This window comes from Nansenia antarctica (assembly GCF_963989245.1).
Source record: "Nansenia antarctica genome assembly, chromosome: 2".
Taxonomy (NCBI): domain Eukaryota; kingdom Metazoa; phylum Chordata; class Actinopteri; order Argentiniformes; family Microstomatidae; genus Nansenia; species Nansenia antarctica.
In genome coordinates this window covers 5,653,167-5,671,282 of record NC_137675.1, presented here as the reverse complement: position 1 = coordinate 5,671,282, position 18,116 = coordinate 5,653,167, and the positions used below count along the sequence as shown (strand labels likewise).

The window sequence follows — 18,116 nt, the reverse complement described above, 5'->3', positions numbered from 1 at the left end:
GTGTCTGTCTGTGTGTCTGTCTGTGTGTCTGTGTGTCTGTGTGTCTGTCTGTGTGTCTGTCTGTGTGTCTGTCTGTGTGTCTGTCTGTGTGTGTCTGTCTGTGTGTGTGTCTGTCTGTCTGTGTGTCTGTCTGTCTGTCTGTGTGTCTGTCTGTCTGTGTGTCTGTGTGTCTGTCTGTCTGTGTGTGTCTGTGTGTCTGTGTGTCAGTCTGTCAGTCTGTCTGTGTGTGTGTGTGTGTGTGTGTGTGTGTGTGTCTGTCTGTGTGTGTGTCTGTGTGTGTGTCTGTGTGTGTGTGTCTGTCTGTGTCTGTCTGTGTGTGTCTGTCTGTGTGTGTGTGTCTGTCTGTGTGTGTCTGTCTGTGTGTGTCTGTCTGTGTGTGTCTGTCTGTGTGTCTGTCTGTGTGTCTGTCTGTGTGTCTGTCTGTGTGTCTGTGTCTGTCTGTGTGTGTGTGTCCTCTGACAGACCTGTCCATAAACAATGTTACCATGATGCGCAAACTGTCACGCTGAAACCATAAGAGAACTATAACCCAGACAACAACCCCAAAGTCGTAAAACGACTCTGTCGCTAGGCCATGTGTTTCCCCTGTAACAGGGTCAGAAAGCTATATGCCGTTGTCAACACTTATAACTGACATCCACTTCTAACTGGGTTCATTCACAAGACATAGACATGCTTAGAATATACTAATTTCTCTGGCAAATTATGGAACTAGGAGAGGTCAATGCGTCAATAAACATTGAGTTCATTTTTTAATGTCACTGTCTGTTGTGTTATCGGTGGTATGCAAATACTATCACTTTAACAACTATTGAGAGGCGCGCGCACACACACACACACACACACACACACGTACACATGGGAGAAATCTAAAGTGGTTGGATACTGCAAAAAAACAAGTTACAACTTTACTTAAACAAACCACAATGTTTGTCTTCGATATGAAAACCACCTGTACTGTATCTGGTTTCCCAAGGCCAGCAGAAAGCGTGTTTGCTTTTTGATACAGCCCACAAAAATGCTGAGAAAAAGAGAGGGAGAGAGGGAGGGAGAGAGAGAGAGAGCTAATAAAGAAAAAACACAACACCATCAACAATGGATTCTTTTGGTTTAAGGATTCTTCAACCAAACTAAGACCCGGGCGTGTGTATCATCATACACACCTAAGTGAAGACACAAAGCAATCCTAATCAGAGTTCTCTCTCCCTCTCATTTCCTCTACCACAGCATGTCTGTGGTACTCTGCCTGGGATGCTGACGAAACAGTAATAACCTCCTTATAGCCGAGGCCATGGATTTACTGACAGAGAGCTGAGAGGAAGAGTTCACCCACACAATCCAAGAACATGCGCAGCCCGTCCAAAATCACTAACATACTCCCAAGACACATCAGCATCCAGGCCGCCCGCCTCAAACAATGATCAAACAATCTATTCCCCAAGGGTCAACAGAGAACACAGTCCTGTGCTGAACCAGGGAGGGAATCGGAATGTCTCAATAAAAATATAAAAAATCAAACGAAAGACTCCCAATAGACTCTAAATGAGTCACACACTGAGAATGGTCACCGAAATGACGTGGCCTGCGATATCTCGTGACGTTAGAATTATAAGGTTCTATCTCCATTTTTGTCAAAATTGAGTTTTTTACATAATCTGATCCATTATGTGTTTATTAATGCCTGTGTGGTGCTATTTTAAAATGTTGACATTTTTGAGTTAGTAATTAATAAAATACAAAGGTTCCATCTCACAGAACACAATGGAATGTAAAAACTTTGATGCTCAATATCTCTGAACTACCCTAAACGGAGATAGAACCTTATCATTCTAAACTCACGATCTTTCTTAAACAACTGAGAACGTTAATAACAACAACAACAACAACAACAACAACAACAACAACAACAACAAACAACTTCATTGAATTCCCCCAAATGGTTGATTTATCTTCCAGCTTCTCTGGTCTGCAATGTTACATCATAAATAACCACCTGACGGACACGTTCAAAATAGCCCTGGAATGATGTTCAACTCGTTTATTTGTAGTGTAAAAAAAATAAAAAAAATAATGGCAAGGTTCACATCATGGTTTCCACGATCCATGGTTCCGATTTCTTTAAATAGCGACAACTAACGTCAGATAACTTAATAAAACCAATGGGTGTGAATGAATCTGGCACGGTTGGTGATTTGGCCACAAATGTTGAACTTTGTCTTGTTTACTGACCCGATTTAGCCTACACACGTTTCTGTTTGTTAGCGGTGGCTAAAGTTAGCTGAAGTTCGTGAGCTTAGAATGATAAGGTTCTATCTCCGTTTAGAATGATAAGGTTCTATCTCCGTTTAGAATGAGAAGGTTCTATCTCCGTTTAGAATGATAAGGTTCTATCTCCGTTTAGAATGATAAGGTTCTATCTCCGTTTAGAATTAGAAGGTTCTATCTCCGTTTAGAATGATAAGGTTCTATCTCCGTTTATCTCCGTTTAGAATGATAAGGTTCTATCTCCGTTTAGGGCAGTTCAGAGATATTGAGCGTCAACGTTTTTACATTCCATTATGTTTTGTGAGATGGAACCTTTGTATTTTATGAATTACTAACTCAAAAATGTCAACATTTTAAAAATAACACCACACAGGCATTAATAAACACCTAATGGATCAGATTATGTAAAAAAACTCAATTTTGACAAAAATGGAGATAGAACCTTATAATTCTAACGTCACGAACTCTGAACCTTGCGTTACAGTTTCTCCCATGGACTACGAGTAAGGAACTAACTATCTGTGGAAAGGAAAAGAAAGGAAACATAAATAAATAAAAATACTCCCATTGTGTACAGTAGTGTGTCAGTTTGTTACTTGTAGTTAGCCCATAATCTATATCGAGCCTAGGATGTTTTTAGATAATGAGAAAAAAAAAGTTAAGTTCGTAATTGAAACATAGCCCAAACAAATAAATGTTGTAATGTTTGTAAATGTGTAGCCTTCACATAGCTATGTTTGTACACCATGACTTCGGTTTAGCATTATGGAAACAAAGTCTCAAATGTCCTGATGTCGAGTGTTGACATGCAGGCAACTAGATCTGTGTGTGAGAGAGGGGGAGGGACAGCATAGCCTACACAAACCAACAAATAAATATAATATAAGAAATAAAATGTGATTAATTATGCGTCCGATTTCGGAGATACAGAGATTCTGAGAATAGTACAAATACTACATTCAAACTACAATACGTTCAATTTGACGGTCAAACCAAACATATGACGCCCATGCATTTAAGCAGAAGTTCAACTTTCGACTTGCGGCAAAGTAATGGAACTCTCCTGAACCCGCTCCTGGTCTGCTCTGGGGTTAGTGGCCAAGAGGTTGACTCAAGTTGAGAAAGATTTAAGTGTTTGTGACTTACCGCCTCCTATTCCCAAAAGCCGCCATATATCTCTGGTGAACATCAGTTCGACCATCCAGCATCATCAAGTGGAATGGAAAAGTATTTCAAAACTAGAAAGTATATTATGACTTGGAAAAGCGCTCAGCTGGACTCCACGCTAGAGCCGGAGGTTAGCTCTGTTTTGGCTCTATGCATTTGGGCTGAATCTTCTTCCAACGGTGAAGCTCTCTGCGCTGTTTCCTGCCCGTCGGCGAATTTGCGGACCCTAGGATGGTAAGGGAAGGTAGGGCAATACCGCTACCTGATTGGTTGGCGAAGCACTCGAGTCTGCCCTGCCTTCCCCTACCATCCTAGGTTCCGCAAATTCGCTGCCCGTCGGCGGAGGCTTGCGCGCGGCTGTCTTAAAGGGCCAGGCAGGCTGAAACCTCCAGAACAGTTGAACTTCAATAACGGAGCAATTTAAACAACTGAACAACCAAAAGTTGTCATGTGGAATTGAATATAATGTGTCTTGCCCACCCCTTTATTAAAACTGAAACTCAAAAAAACAACCCCCCCCCCCAAAAAAATATGTAGACCAACACTATATTCGTTTGCTGATTGCTCAATCATTTGATTAATAACTTTTGGATAGCCTATCTATTGAAGTATATGACACTACTGGAATAGTATTTAGAATAGCACAAGTTATTAAGTTAGGCAAGTCCTAATTTTTAGTCGCCTGAGAGCAATAAAGTATTCATGCCACTAAGTGGCGTTATTTCACTGTAAAAGAAAGAAAAAAAAGAGTAAGAAAAAGGGTTAGTTTTATAGTCTGAACTGATCAAAAAACCAAACTACAAAACCAATACAGTAGATGTAAATGAAAGATAAAATAAAATAAAAGGTAAAGATCACCATATTTGCAAGATCACTATCACACGTCAGTTATGACACATCAATGTAATTGATGTAAAGTAGACAAGGAGAGGAAGTCAGTTTGGACTGTTGTGTAGATGTACCTTTTATATATCCATGGTCACCAAACCTGATTCAATCAATTAAGTATCTCACTATCTTGATCATTATTTGAACTGATTCTGCTTGGGTTAAATCTTGGCTGGCACAAAAAGCATTGGCACTCTGTTGCTCTGGTGTAGATTACCCAGGTTGGTGACACTGTGGTAGATAGTTTAGCTGTGAGAAGAAGACAGATGCTAGGAAAAGTATTGACGAAAATAAAAGACTATTGACATGTTCTCTGACGTAACCGTTATCTACAACTGAGCATGCTGTGTGTCCCAACAACGCCACGCGCCATGTGGCTTTACAGAGAGAATGGAAAACAGGCTTTTAGCAGTAACACAACACCTCACCATTTAATACGCACTCAGTGTTGAATGTCACTAGCAAACGAAAAGTCACGGTGTCATTAAGAGCGGTTAGTGACAAGCAGACACAGTGAGAGGGCCGATAGGACGTTCTGACCCTATGGGACATTCACTCTGCACTGTGCTGAATGACTCTCCACAACTTCACATAAAGAAAAATAGTACTGCAGGGTTCACTCCTCTGTACTGTCTGTGTAAGTTAAAACATCCCCTCAATGTTCAGATCTCTGAAATCTCTGCCTCTTCTCAACCCAAACAAAACCCTTTGGTGTCCTTTCAAGTCACGTGAGTATAAACCGCAGCCAAAGCATGATGCGTTTGAAAATGCAAAGCAATGGTGCAGGGATGGACTATGGGATGTCCTCCAATCCCCCACTGACTGAGTTCGAGCTAACCTCCTGCCACACTCCTGAATGTCAGTGTTGGTAATCTGTCAACAGAGATTAGGGAAAGCTTTTAAGTTACTCCATACATCAACCCTATTAACCCCCTGCCTCATAAAACAACACTGTAATGTGGTTGATATCAACACATGTGTTATGTTTTATTACTTACGTCGAGTAATTCAAAGCAGCTTTCAAAAGTAATGTATAGTAGTGGTGTAGTGGTGTGATAACCAAACAGACATGAACTGAGTGCACCTGGTTTGGCAATGTTTCAACAATGTGTAATACAAAAATGTTATAAGAATTTTGGGTATCTGGCAATACACTTGCTTTGAGAACCATATACCTGATCCAATGGAACATATACCACACATGCTTGATGTTAATATTATTACAATGGCTGGAGTAACTCAGACAAGGACTCAAGTACTCGACTCACAGGCAAAAGTCTTGAATCAAAAATATAGTCTTTACTTTCACAATAGTTCGGCTCACAGGTTGTCAGTCAGATGAAAAGCGTATCATCTAGAAAAGGGGAGGCAGAACAGGGCTCGGTACACAAGTTGCCAGTACAGACAATGACCATATAATCTGAAAAGGAGTAGGCAAAAAAACAGGGTCAAGAAACACACAGACTAGGAATACAAACAGGAAACCGCTGGGACGTAAAGACATTAAAGGTACAATGACGAACTGGCACAGAGACAAGGAAACACACAGACTAAATACACAGGGAATCACGAGGAGGGACAGGTGAAACCAATCAGGGCGGGATGGACAGCCACACAGCACACAGGCGGGAAACACACAAGGGCAAGCAAAAACAACAACCAGGAATAAACTAAGGAAGAGGACGAAGCGTAACAGTACCCCCCCCACCCCCCCCCCCCCCCAGGGACGGCACCAGATGTACCTGGAGGGTACCCAAGACCTCTCCTCAGGCCTATACCCCTCAGGCCTATACCCCTCCCAGTCCACCAGGTACTGCCGACCACGCCCCCAACAACGAATTGCTAGGAGCCGCTTAACCGGGGGAGCCTGGTGGGGCCTGGAGGCGGGAACCAGGGAAAGTCACCTTTCCCAGCTTGACCGCGGTCGCATGGAAGGTGGGGTGAACAAGGTTAACCACCTTGGACACCGGGAAGGGACCCACAAACCAGGGAGCCTGTTTGCGGGATTCAACCCGCAGGGGAAGGTCTCGGGTGGGGAGCCAGACCCTCTGCCCAGCCCGGTAAGTGGGGCGGGTGTTTGCTGGCAGTCTGCCGCCCGTTTGTATAATATTATTATTATAGTATATATTATATTATTATTATTATTATTATAGTATATATTATATTATTATTATTATTATAGTATATATTATATTATTATTATTATTATAGTATATATTATATTATTATTATTATTATTATTATAGAATATATTATAATTATTATTGTCATAATTATTATTATAGGGTACTCATTATAATTAGCATTATTATCATAGTCATCAACTTCTTATGTTGCTCAAGGTTGTAGAAATTAATGAATGAATGGTCTTTATTGTCATTGATATAGTACAGGTACCAAACAACGACATTTGGGAGGGGGGGGCTCCCTTGGTGCTAGGAAAGGAAAAACAACTAAAAACAAGAAGGGAAAAGAGCTGGTTTACATAAATAAAGGCTATGTACACTATCCACTATACTATACTATACAAATCAAACACTGTGCTGTACTCTATGCTATGCTATACCTATTCTAACATTTCCTATCTCTGAACCTTATGTACCCGAGGGTTGTCATATTGCACATAGTATTGCACCCAACCCACCCTGGGTACGAACACTTTACCCGGCTGCCCTCGAAAAGGCGGTTCAGGACCTTGGCCGCAAGGACAAACAGACTGAAGAACAGCTTCTACCGCAGGGCCGTCCAGGCCCTGAACACAGCAAAGACCTAGGTTCTGGGCCCTGGACAGTCTGGACGGATTGATGGCAGCTGCTGGACTGAAAAAATCAGGTGTAGTGCTGAGGCACAAATATGTACATTTCAAGCCTGCAAACTGCGACACTTTAAATAAATGTGCAATAACACTATTGTGCAATATGACAACCCTAGTCGTCTATCTGTACAGTATAGTATAGTGGATAGTGTACATAGCCTTTATTTATGTAAACCAGCTCCTTCCCTCCTTGTGACTTTTTTAAAAGTTTTTTTTTTTCTTTCCTAACAGCAGGGGAGCCACCCCTCCTAAATGTCGTTGTTTGGTACCTGTACTGTAGCAATGACAATAAAGACCATTCATTCATTCATTCATAGTGTTATTGCACATTCATTTAAAGTGTCGCAGTTTGCAGGTTTGAAATGTTCACAGTTGTGTTTCAGTATTGCACTTATGATTTCAATCTAGTAGCTGCCATCAATTTGTCTAGATTGTCCAGGGCCTAGAACCTAGGTCTTTGCTGTGTTCAGGGCCTGAATGGCCCTGGGGTAGAAGCTGAGCTTCAGTCTGTTTGCTAGGAGTTCATGCTATAAACAGGTCATCGCCTCTAAGTGTAAACTGCAACATAGTAAAGCAATTTGTAGCAATGCTGCAAAAGTGATCCATTGACAGTTGTGTCGGCATTACCTGGTGGTTATGGTTGTGCACCAGTGGAGGCTCCTCCATAGAGGTGGAGGAGGCCTGGCCTCCCCAATAATTTGAGAGAAGAGAGAGAGATTTAAAAAAGCAATAATTGTATTTATTTTATTTATTTATTTAACAAAAAACATATATATATATATATATATATATTAATATTATTTCCGTTTCGTTCATAAATCGGAAGTTTTCCATGGCTAAAACCCAATATTGCAATTGTAAAGCACCTACAGGCCAGAATCCCTATCCGTTTGTATTGAGGGAGGCCAGGCCTCCCAGGAAAGTGGTTTCTCATAGAAGTCAATGTAATGCAATTTTTTTCATGGCAATATGTGATTGGGCAAATCACTGAAAATGGGTGGGCAGAGGAGGCCTGGCCTCACCATGCATTGAGTCCAGGGCTGAAAGATTGACATTTTGTTCGTCCAATCACATGAAGCCATTTTGAGAATTCGCCAGTCACTTCAATGAATGAATGAATGAATGAATGAATGAATGAATGAATGGTCTTTATTGTCATTGCTACAGTACAGGTACCAAACAACGACATTTAGGTCAAATTCAGTCAAAGAAACACTCGCCATAGTGGCTACGAGTGTCCTATCAACTTGTCCTTTGCAGGACACGTCTAGAACACCCATGGCCATGGCTATTATCCCTGAAAATAATAGCTCATTTGGCCAAATTTGCTTAAAATGACCTCGGAAGTCGGCGAGATTCTGGCGCGATTTATACATCGAATAGGTAGACAAGATTTAGGATTTATTGAACAGTTTTATTTTTAATGTAGTCGATTTCGTTTTATTACAAGTCAATTTAATATTCTTCTATAAGAACAGGGAACATTCCATCGCGAGTGAAGCGAGCAAGCGGAAAATAATTTGGCCTCCTCAATTCTGGAAGTCACCAGCCTCCACTGGTGTACATGCAGTATGTATGGATTGGTAGTCTAATGGTTAGTGAATTGCAGTATCTATGGTATGGTCTGATGGTTAGTGAATTGGACTCTTGATCGGAAGGTCGTGAGTTCAAATCCCGCCTGAGACCACCATATTTTGCCCTTGAGTAAGGCACTTAGCCCTCAATTACTCCAGGGGGAATGTCCCTGTAATTCGTAATTGTAAATCGTTTTGGATTAAAAGCGTCTGCTAAATGGCGTCTAGAACACCCATGGCTATTATCCCTGAAAATAATAGCTCATTTGGCCAAATTTGCTTAAAATGACCTCGGAAGTCGGCGAGATTCTGGCGCGATTTATACATCGAATAGGTAGACAAGATTTAGGATTTATTGAACAGTTTTATTTTTAATGTAGTCGATTTCGTTTTATTACAAGTCAATTTAATATTCTTATATAAGAACAGGGAACATTCCATCGCGAGTGAAGCGAGCAAGCGGAAACAAATTTGGCCTCCTCAATTCTGGAAGTCACCAGCCTCCACTGTTGTGCACCTGTTCTGCAAAAACCGGGTAACGTTCATTTCTGAGCTGCTGTGACACTATTCCATAAGCCAATCACTGGTGTTCTAATACTGACAGACATCGGTTTTAAACCAATCAGAGAAAGCAATCACATTGCGTCGGGCCAATCATAGTCCCCATGTGAGTAGGCGGGGTTACCAGGGACCTCTACGACAGAACGTAACGGAGCCATTAATGCGCTGATTCCAAGAGGGCAAATTAAGATTTATTTCTTCTCTTTCCCGGTGATCGTCTCGGTGTAACGATGGTTTCTCACTCTCTCGCGTTGCCGCTCATTTGTTTCACCACGTTATGGTCGTTGGTGGGGATCGTAGCCCCCTTTTTCGTACCCAAAGGACCCAACCGAGGGTAGGTTGACAACCTCACCAAAACACAGAGATGCGACAATTGTTTTTCTAAATGGCAGTTTGGAATGATTGGTATTCTGTTCAGATCTTAGCTAAAAATACTGAACCATAATGCATATTTTGCATTCGGTCAGTTTATCGCTGATGTGTTATGTGTTTGTTTTAGTGAAGTAGGCCCAGCCTATAGCGCGTCTCTGCGCTCATCCTGCTCTCGTCATTAGCGGCCCGTTATGTGGGGCGTTCGTTATGCAGCAGTATGTTAGGTGTGGGAGATTTAATGACACACACGATGGATTGATCGTGTGTGTTGGGGGGTGGGTGTGTGAGTGTGTGTGTGTGTGTGTGTGTGTGTGTGTGTGTGTGTGTGTGTGTGTGTGTGTGTGTGTGTGTGTGTGTGTGCGCGCGCGTGCGTGCAAACCTAGGGGATTTTAATGTATGAATATTTTCTTTTATATATTTTTTTTAATTCTCCTTTTGTCCACAGGGTCGTCATCACAAGTTTGATCTTGACAGCTGTCTGTTGCTACTTATTGTGAGTATTGATATTATACTGCATGCCTTCTTTCAAATCGAAGTGATCTAAGACATACAAATAGTATTTCAGTGGTAGTATTGGTTAAGTGTATACAGTAGTAGAGTTACCGGGAGCGTCATCTTGTCATACCATTCTTTCAGTCGGGATATCTCCTCTCCTCTCCTCTCCTCTCCTCTCCTCTCCTCTCCTCTCCTCTCCTCTCCTCTCCCCTCCTCTCCTCTCCTCTCCTCTCCTCTCCTCTCCTCTCCTCTCCTCTCCTCTCCTCTCCTCCTCTCCTCTCCTCTCCTCTCCTCTCCTCTCTTCTCTTCTCTTCTCTTCTCCTCTCCTCTCCTCTCCTCTCCTCTCCTCTCCTCTCCTCTCCTCTCCTCTCCTCTCCTCTCCTCTCCTCTCCCATTCTCTCCTCTCCTCTCCTCTCCTCTCCTCTCCTCTCCTCTCCTCTCCTCTCCTCTCCCCTCCTCTCCTCTCCTCTCCTCTTCCCCAAATGACAAATTATGTTCTCATTCCAAAAAACACTGTGGGTTTGAAATGAGTTCAAACTGAGTTGAAATTGTTGTTTGTCTATTTATTTTAAGACCTCTCTTTTTTTTAATGGTCATAATTAGTGATTTGTACTCAGTGATTCTCAAATAAAAAATACTGATACATGCCTTATTATCTTAGTACAACTTTCTTACTATGTCATAACCCAAACTACCAGGTTGTTTTATCTCAACGTTTGTAAATAATAGCCTTAATTCCAGTAGGGTGCAGTATGGTGTTGGGGGCGAAAATGTATTTGGTGCGAAGCTTAGAACTCCAAAATATCTTCCAGAATCAGTTGTCCTAGCCTTGTGTTTTTAACTGACCAGTCCAAAAGCCCCAAAACGACATCAGGTTCGTCCTTGCCATTCACCCTCCTTCCCCAAAGCTGTTTGTGTTTCTAATTGGTTGCACGTGTGACTCTCCGGCACCTGGTATTTGATGCTTCCCTTCCCCAGCTGGCCCAGTAGGATGGTAAGTGTTGGCCCAGCTATAGGCGCTGTGTTTCAGTGTTGCCCAGCAACCCTCAGGCACAGAGGAAACTGTGGAAAAAGACACCGCGCTAGCCGCTAGCATGCACTGCTTTACTGGGAGAGAAATGAAGTGGGAATGAAGGACGTTCAAAAAGAAAGCATTGGAATATGTTTAGAACATCATTTCAGTATCATGGACTCTTAGTCCTTGCATCCAATTTAACAAAAAAATAAAATAAAACTAATCTTCCTTCTTCTAGGATTATGACTGCCAATGGCTCCAAGCCTGAGCATAGATGACTTTTGCCTGCTTATGACTGGTAGATAGTTGATTCACTTACTTAGTCAAATATATTTGCTGTAAGTCGCTTTGGATAAAGGCGCTTGCTAGATGCCAACAATGTAAATGTAGGTTAATTTGTATGAATTTGACAGTGGTCACGTCTAACAACAACAGGAGGCATTGCTCTGAGGGAAGTAAATGGTGGGGCGGGCTGGGTGTGTGGGGCGGCGGGGGCTCCCCAGGCGGGGGTGTGGGGTCCACCGCTGGGTGCTGGTAGGCAAACTGGCTAGTAGTCGCTCTATGAGTAGAGGGCAGCAAGGGAATTTTCCTGGCTACATAGTGTACAGGTTTTTACTTTTTACTTTTGCCTGCTTGCGGCTCTGTCAGTATGTGAAGCGCATTGAGTTGCATCTTGTAAGAAATGCGCTATACAAATAAAATTTGATTTGATTTGATTTGAATGACTTCAAATACCTGGGCTCATGGGTCCACTTGTCCAAGCACGACCTTAAAGTGAGGAAGGCGCTTGCGTGGAGGGCCCTGAACGGTATGGCCAGTGTGTGGAACTCCAACCTCCCGTGACAAATCAAACTCAGCTTCTTCTATGCAACGGTAGAGTCCGTTCTCCTATACGGCTGTGAATGTCGGACCCTATAGCCTACCCTGCAGAAGTCCCTAGATGGGTGCTACACCAGAATGCTGCGTGCAGTACTTAACATCGACAAGAGCGAGCATGTTACCAACAAGCATCTGTATGGGGGGGGGGGGTCACCAAGGGTGAGTGAGAAAATAGCAGTCAGGAGAATGAGGCTGGCAGGCCAGAGATACCAGGAGCTGCCAGCCAGCAGACTGGTGCTGTGGGAGCCAACACACGGGCATCGATCACGAGGGCGTCCCACACTAACATACGTGGACGTACTCAAGAAAGATGCATGAGCGGAAAGTACTGGCGAGCTAGCCAGACGGAGTAGTATGGAGGATTGGGAAGACTGGATGCGCCGATTGGAGGACTCAGAGAGAGACGTTTCCGCTGACCCGGCCTTCTCAACTGAATACCAAACAAATGAGTTATCAAAAGTCAACAAATGACAGATTGCATCTTTAGGGAAGCATTCATTTGTTTGAAGAGGCGTCCTAGGGTTCCGACCCCGCTAACCGCTAACCCTAACGAGCGAGGGCACATTTATCATCATTGATGATGTTTCAACGACACAGATGTGACTGATTAAGCCTATCTCTCTCTTTCATTCTCTCTGTTAATTTGAGTGTGTGTGTGTGTGTGTGTGTGCGCTCTGTGTTTCTTTCTCTCCATAGCTGGCTCATAGCGATCCTAGCTCAGACGAACCCTCTGTTCGGGCCCCAGCTGAAGAATGAGACCATCTGGTATCTGCGGTACTTCTGGGAGTAGAACCAGGTGGGTCCTCCTGTCTCAAATTAAACACATATTTCACAAAGATGTCTCATGTCCAACAATAAGCCGCAGCATGTTGGTTCCATTAAAATTCAGGAGATTGAAATGTACTTTCCAAATCAAGACTTTGATTGAAATGTATTTTATTTGTGTTTGTATTGACATGTAGCTTATATGAGGCGGGATTGAGGGAGAGCAGAGGGGGGGGGGCCCAGGTATGACAGTCCTCCCTGTCCTCCCCTTACCAGGGTTCCCGCGCTGGTCTTAAAAAGCCTTTAAGGCTCAAATCCAGCAATCCAATTCACAAAGCCTAAAAAGGTCCCAAATTTCAGTTATTCGGTCTAAAAATGAGGTGCTAGGTCTTAAAAATAAGATCCTGCAAAGAAATCAGTCCGACCACATCTATTTACGCGGAATCAGTCCGACCACATCTATTCAAGCTGGAACCCAAAAAAAGCCAATTCGCTTCCTTTTTTGTCTGTATGGCAGTGAAATCCCTAATTTCATCACCTCGAAGATGACAAAAAGCTATCATATGGTGTCGCGGATTGGTCTTGAAACTTGTAGGAACCCTGCCTTACGTCTGTTAGGGGTCACTAACTGCGTGTACTTGTCAGTCACAACGTGACAAGAGTCTTCAATTGAGTTCATTTCCAGAAATCAAGTTTCAAGATTAGAAAAAAAAGTCGAGAAAAAAAAGAAAGCAATAAGCAAACTATTAACACTGAACTAAAAAGCAAAATGATACTCACGACAAAGACAAAGACAAAAGCAAACAAACAAACCAAAAAAACTGAAAACAGATCATATTGAGAGATGGGACTAGACCCCAACTCCTGGACCATAGGAACTTAGCCAGTAGAGGATTGTTCTATTAGAAACCGACTGTTCTCTTCTCTCTGTTCTCTCTCCTTCTCTGTTCTCTCTCTTCTCTCTGTTCTCTCTCCTTCTCTGTTCTCTCTCTTCTCTCTGTTCTCTCTCTTCTCTCTGTTCTCTCTCCTTCTCTGTTCTCTCTCTTCTCTCTGTTCTCTCTCTTCTCTCTGTTCTCTCTCCTTCTCTGTTCTCTCTCTTCTCTCTGTTCTCTCTCTTCTCTCTGTTCTCTCTCCTTCTCTGTTCTCTCTCTTCTCTCTGTTCTCTCTCCTTCTCTGTTCTCTCTCCTTCTCTGTTCTCTCTCTTCTCTCTGTTCTCTCTCTTCTCTCTGTTCTCTCTCCTTCTTTCTGTTTTCTTTATTGTCTCTGTTCTCTCTCCTTCTAGGGCTGCTGCTGCTGTTGTTGTGCTTGTGCATGGGCCTCTCCTCATTCCATCCCCTCACCTTGGACCGGACTTTGGTCCTACTCGTCTCCTCAGCGTGTGTCTCCCCCCCCCCCCCTTTACATCTTTGTGGAAAGTATTACTACCCAGCCCCCCTCTATGAAAGTATACCTACCCAGCCCCCCTCTATGAAAGTATACATTCCCAGCCTGGAGCCTGCAATCGAATTGGAGAGATTGTCAATGATCAACCTTCGTATGTTGCTATCAAATGTATATAGAGAGTGATGTATAATACCGTTAAATAGAAACGTATAGGAGACCGCGTGGAAGGATCACATGATCCATATACAGCACGGTACTGTGTGGCGCTGTGCATAGTCAAACGTGTTTTCAGACTGCACCGCATAGACTCATTGGATATGCATGGCATATGAACTATATGATGTTATGCTCAATTCAAGCAGTGAATTCGTTTCTGTATTGGTCATGTAATCGTTTCACGTGAGATACTGTATTTTGGAGGGAAATGTTATTTCGGCACTGTCAATGTCGTTCAAAATATCATCGAAGACATAGGTTAGTTAGCGTATACTCTGTGTTCACGAGCAGCTTGCACACATCCTTTTAGAGACGGTTAGAATTTGCAGGTTCTTTGAGGTTTGGTTTCTCTGTTATTGTTTTGCATATCCTGTACATGTTGTTGTCAAGAGAGTATTGATTTCAGTTTTGTATTTATTTTCACGACGTGCTCTTGAATAAACTCAAGATGCCATGTATGTTATGTTAATATTGATATTTTAGTAAATGTGTGTGTGTGTGTGTGTGTGTGTGTGTAAGTAAGTAAGTAAGTACATAACCAGGTGTTTTTAGAGGGCAACCATGAGAAACTAAATTGGGTAACACTTTACTTGAAGCATACAGTTACATATTTACTGCATTATAATGTCTTATATCAACTCATAATGATCCTGATTTATACGCCATTTTCGGTCACTCTAAAACAAAACGTATTATATACATGCCTAAAATGAGTTATACTGCAGTTAAAATGAAAGTTGTGTGCTCATAGAAAGTGTTACCTTAAATGAAAGGGTTTCGAAAAAGATGTCCCATTTTGTCTCACTGCCTCGGGAGAATTGTAATGCTCCTCGTTGCCACAGTGACCCCAATGGCCACAAGTCGACCACAGTAGCTTTTAACTGTCATCTTGATCCCCACTCGGTCATCAACGTGCTGTGCTTTCTATTCGCACCATAGACTTATGTTTACAATATAGCCATCTGATGTTCTATATTGTATATCGTAGTGGATCGCACCCCCGCTCCAGACCCCATCCACAACTGATCCACCAGCCCCCCTCAGAGAAGCCTAGTCACCTCTGAAACAGCTTTGTCTCAGCCAAAAAGAAACAAAAAGTCAATATACAGCTACTTTTTAAAAAGACCAAATTATGTTATTTTTTCCTTTCGCCTTCTCGATTGTTGTGGTTGTGGAGTTGCAGACCCGGATCAAATCCATACAGTATGTCAACACTTGAACTGATTCGAGGTATGCTTCTTGGATTTAGCCTGAAAACATTCCATCAGTTCGGTTATCTCAAGAACGTGTATTCGAGTGTAGTGTTTGACCGTCGTTTGATGCACGTCTGCGGAGTGGTGTCATCGCACAGGGATCAACAATGATAGATTTAAGTTACCCTCAGCTAGAACAGAGTTCATTCTATATGTCACATCTACATCATCTGTCAAACTGAATTGGAATTGAACTGAATGCGTGAAAGTGATTTATTGTATTCAGTTGGGTAACTGCTTCGTGGTGCCAGAGTTACTCTCTGAAACAACTGGAGGAAAGGGAAACTTGGTATACTGTATGCATAGATGATGTGAGTGTTTGTGATACTGTAAAGAAAATAGTCTAATCTTATGATATTCTGTGTCGTATGTATAAAAGTGACATTGTCTTTATGGAACCCTGATTAAAGGTTTGAATGTCTGGTATGTTCTCTCTCGCCATATCATTTTTGTGGTTCCCCTTCTGCCTGCGAGAACACATGCCTCTTTCATCATTCATGGACACACACCCACACCCACACATGCATAGCTCAAAGTTTACATTTTTACCATGATACGCTTTTATCCAAAGTGACCTTACAATTAGAGATTCCAGAGACAGTCTCCCTGGAGTCACTTAGGGCTAAGTGCCTTACTCAAGGGCACACTAGTGGTGGTGTTACCGGGTGGGATTTGAACTCATGACCTTCATCACCAGTCCAACTCACTATCCACTAGGCCACCAGTATCCCAGTTTAAAGAAGTGATATACAGTGCCCTCCATACGTATTGGAAAGAGGGAGCATTTTGTCTTCTTTTAGCTCCAACAGTTTGGATTTGAAATCAAACAATTACTATGGGGTCAAACTAGAGAGTCTCCAACTAGAGAGTTTTGATTCAATGGTTTTTTTTCTGATTTTTTTCAGAATTTAGAAAGTACAAAACATGTGAAATATATTCCCCCCATGTCAAGGCTCCAAGAGTATTGGAAAAATAATAATATAATGTCCAAATAAAGTACTCATGTTTAGTATTAGGTAGACAATCCTTTGCATGCAATAACTGAACAACAAATGTTCCTTACCTTGAAAGTAATATATGGGCCAGGAGGAACATTAATCCATGGTTCAGAGTTGTTTAGATAACCTGACTTTAGCCACCGCTAACCAAAAAACAATGTGAAGGGGTTTCAAAAAATTTAAAAATAATCTACAATTGTGGCCATAATCATCCCAAATAAACTATCTGACATGATTGAAAATTACTTTGAGGTGATTTGGCAACAAACATGTTGACAAACATGTTGAGCACCTGTAACCCGTGTGTGTTACGCCTGCGTTGTGTTCTGGTGGTGTGTGGGGCAATAACGAGGCCGGAGGCAGAACTGGGTCTCTGGTTCACTTTAGTGGAGCTGTGTGACATACAGAACATACACACAATGTATCAGGTAGGCTAACATCAGTCTGGTTAGTTGTCTCGCTCCCCTCTTAAAAGACGATCTAGAGATCTGTCACTATATATATGAATATGTATTCATATATATATACACAATAGACATCAGCATCATCAGCTCATAGATGCACAGATAATAAAAATAAACAATTTGGCAATATTCTATCATACATCAGAAAACCCATATTTCGTTTCCTAAACAAATATGAAAATAACAGCATCAATATTATTAATCAGTATTGACATACAATATGTTGCAATAACAGCCACACCAGCTGTATATAGCTACTGGTGTGGACTAAATCATGAGGCTATCAAGCTTACCTCCCATTACACAGTAAATAAATACACAGTAAATAATAAAAAAACGTTTTCAAATGAAACAGACAAAACATCTCCATACCTGTGTGACATACAGAACATACACACAATGTATCAGGTAGGCTAACATCAGTCTGGTTAGTTGTCTCGCTCCCCTGATAAAAGAACCAAAAGCGGACGATTAACAAATCATGCTAGCAACCGTTATACTTTCAGTTTTCTAATTAGCCCACTTTCTTCAACTGATACAAAACCGTGGGTTAGCGATTTCAAATCCAAACAGAATTTACACAAGACGAGTGGGGTACGTTAAACAACGACTAGCAACAACTGGATTACGTTCAAGACATGAAATACAACTTTTATATACATTTATCAGGCGGAGATTTTCCACGACGCAGCTCACCTCAAGACGATCTAGAGATCTGTGACGCGTGCGCACCTAACGACGTGATGACGTAGCCAAAGTAGGCGCGTTCAACACACACCAAACTACAGAGCACACAGGTAGGAGATTCAAACAAAACAAAGAAACAAGGGGTGTTTTGGTGAGATTCATATGCAGACCATATTAACCTGTTACATTCACCCCCCCTGAATTTCACCAAAATCATCCGGCACTAAAGCTCCAATTCAATATTGAGGACGTGTGGAAGGCACTACTCCATCTTGCCCCTCTAGACCAGGTTAACACAAAGATCTAATCCTTGGGTTCA

At 42.1% G+C, this 18,116-nt stretch overlaps 2 protein-coding genes across 2 annotated transcripts in view; one reads left to right on the top strand and one right to left on the bottom strand.

The window, feature by feature from the left end:
• The window catches only part of LOC308151245 (uncharacterized protein), a 25,445-nt gene extending 21,847 nt beyond the window's left edge, over nucleotides 1–3,598 (bottom strand). Inside the window, exon 1 of the mRNA XM_080524076.1 lies at nucleotides 3,412–3,598. Coding sequence (XP_080380202.1) covers nucleotides 3,412–3,466 — 55 coding nt within the window. The 5' untranslated portion in view covers nucleotides 3,467–3,598. The remainder of the gene's footprint in view (nucleotides 1–3,411) is intronic.
• Nucleotides 3,599–9,419: 5,821 nt separating this feature from the next.
• Nucleotides 9,420–16,045, top strand: atpv0e2 (ATPase H+ transporting V0 subunit e2). Its single transcript, XM_080524080.1, has 4 exons — nucleotides 9,420–9,604; nucleotides 10,088–10,135; nucleotides 12,728–12,827; nucleotides 14,079–16,045. The coding sequence occupies exons 1-3, from the start codon at nucleotides 9,501–9,503 to the stop codon at nucleotides 12,819–12,821; spliced, it is 246 nt and encodes an 81-aa protein (XP_080380206.1). The 5' UTR covers nucleotides 9,420–9,500; the 3' UTR covers nucleotides 12,822–12,827; nucleotides 14,079–16,045.
• The last annotated feature ends 2,071 nt before the right edge of the window (nucleotides 16,046–18,116 follow it).

Excerpts from the sequence above, each read along its gene's own strand:
- atpv0e2 (XM_080524080.1), top strand. The coding sequence starts at position 9,501 with ATGGTTTCTCACTCTCTCGCGTTGCCGCTCATTTGTTTCACCACGTTA. Across the intron at positions 9,605-10,087 it reads CCCAAAGGACCCAACCGAGG|GGTCGTCATCACAAGTTTGA; the intron begins GTAGGTTGACAA and ends TTTTGTCCACAG. Across the intron at positions 10,136-12,727 it reads GCTGTCTGTTGCTACTTATT|CTGGCTCATAGCGATCCTAG; the intron begins GTGAGTATTGAT and ends TTCTCTCCATAG.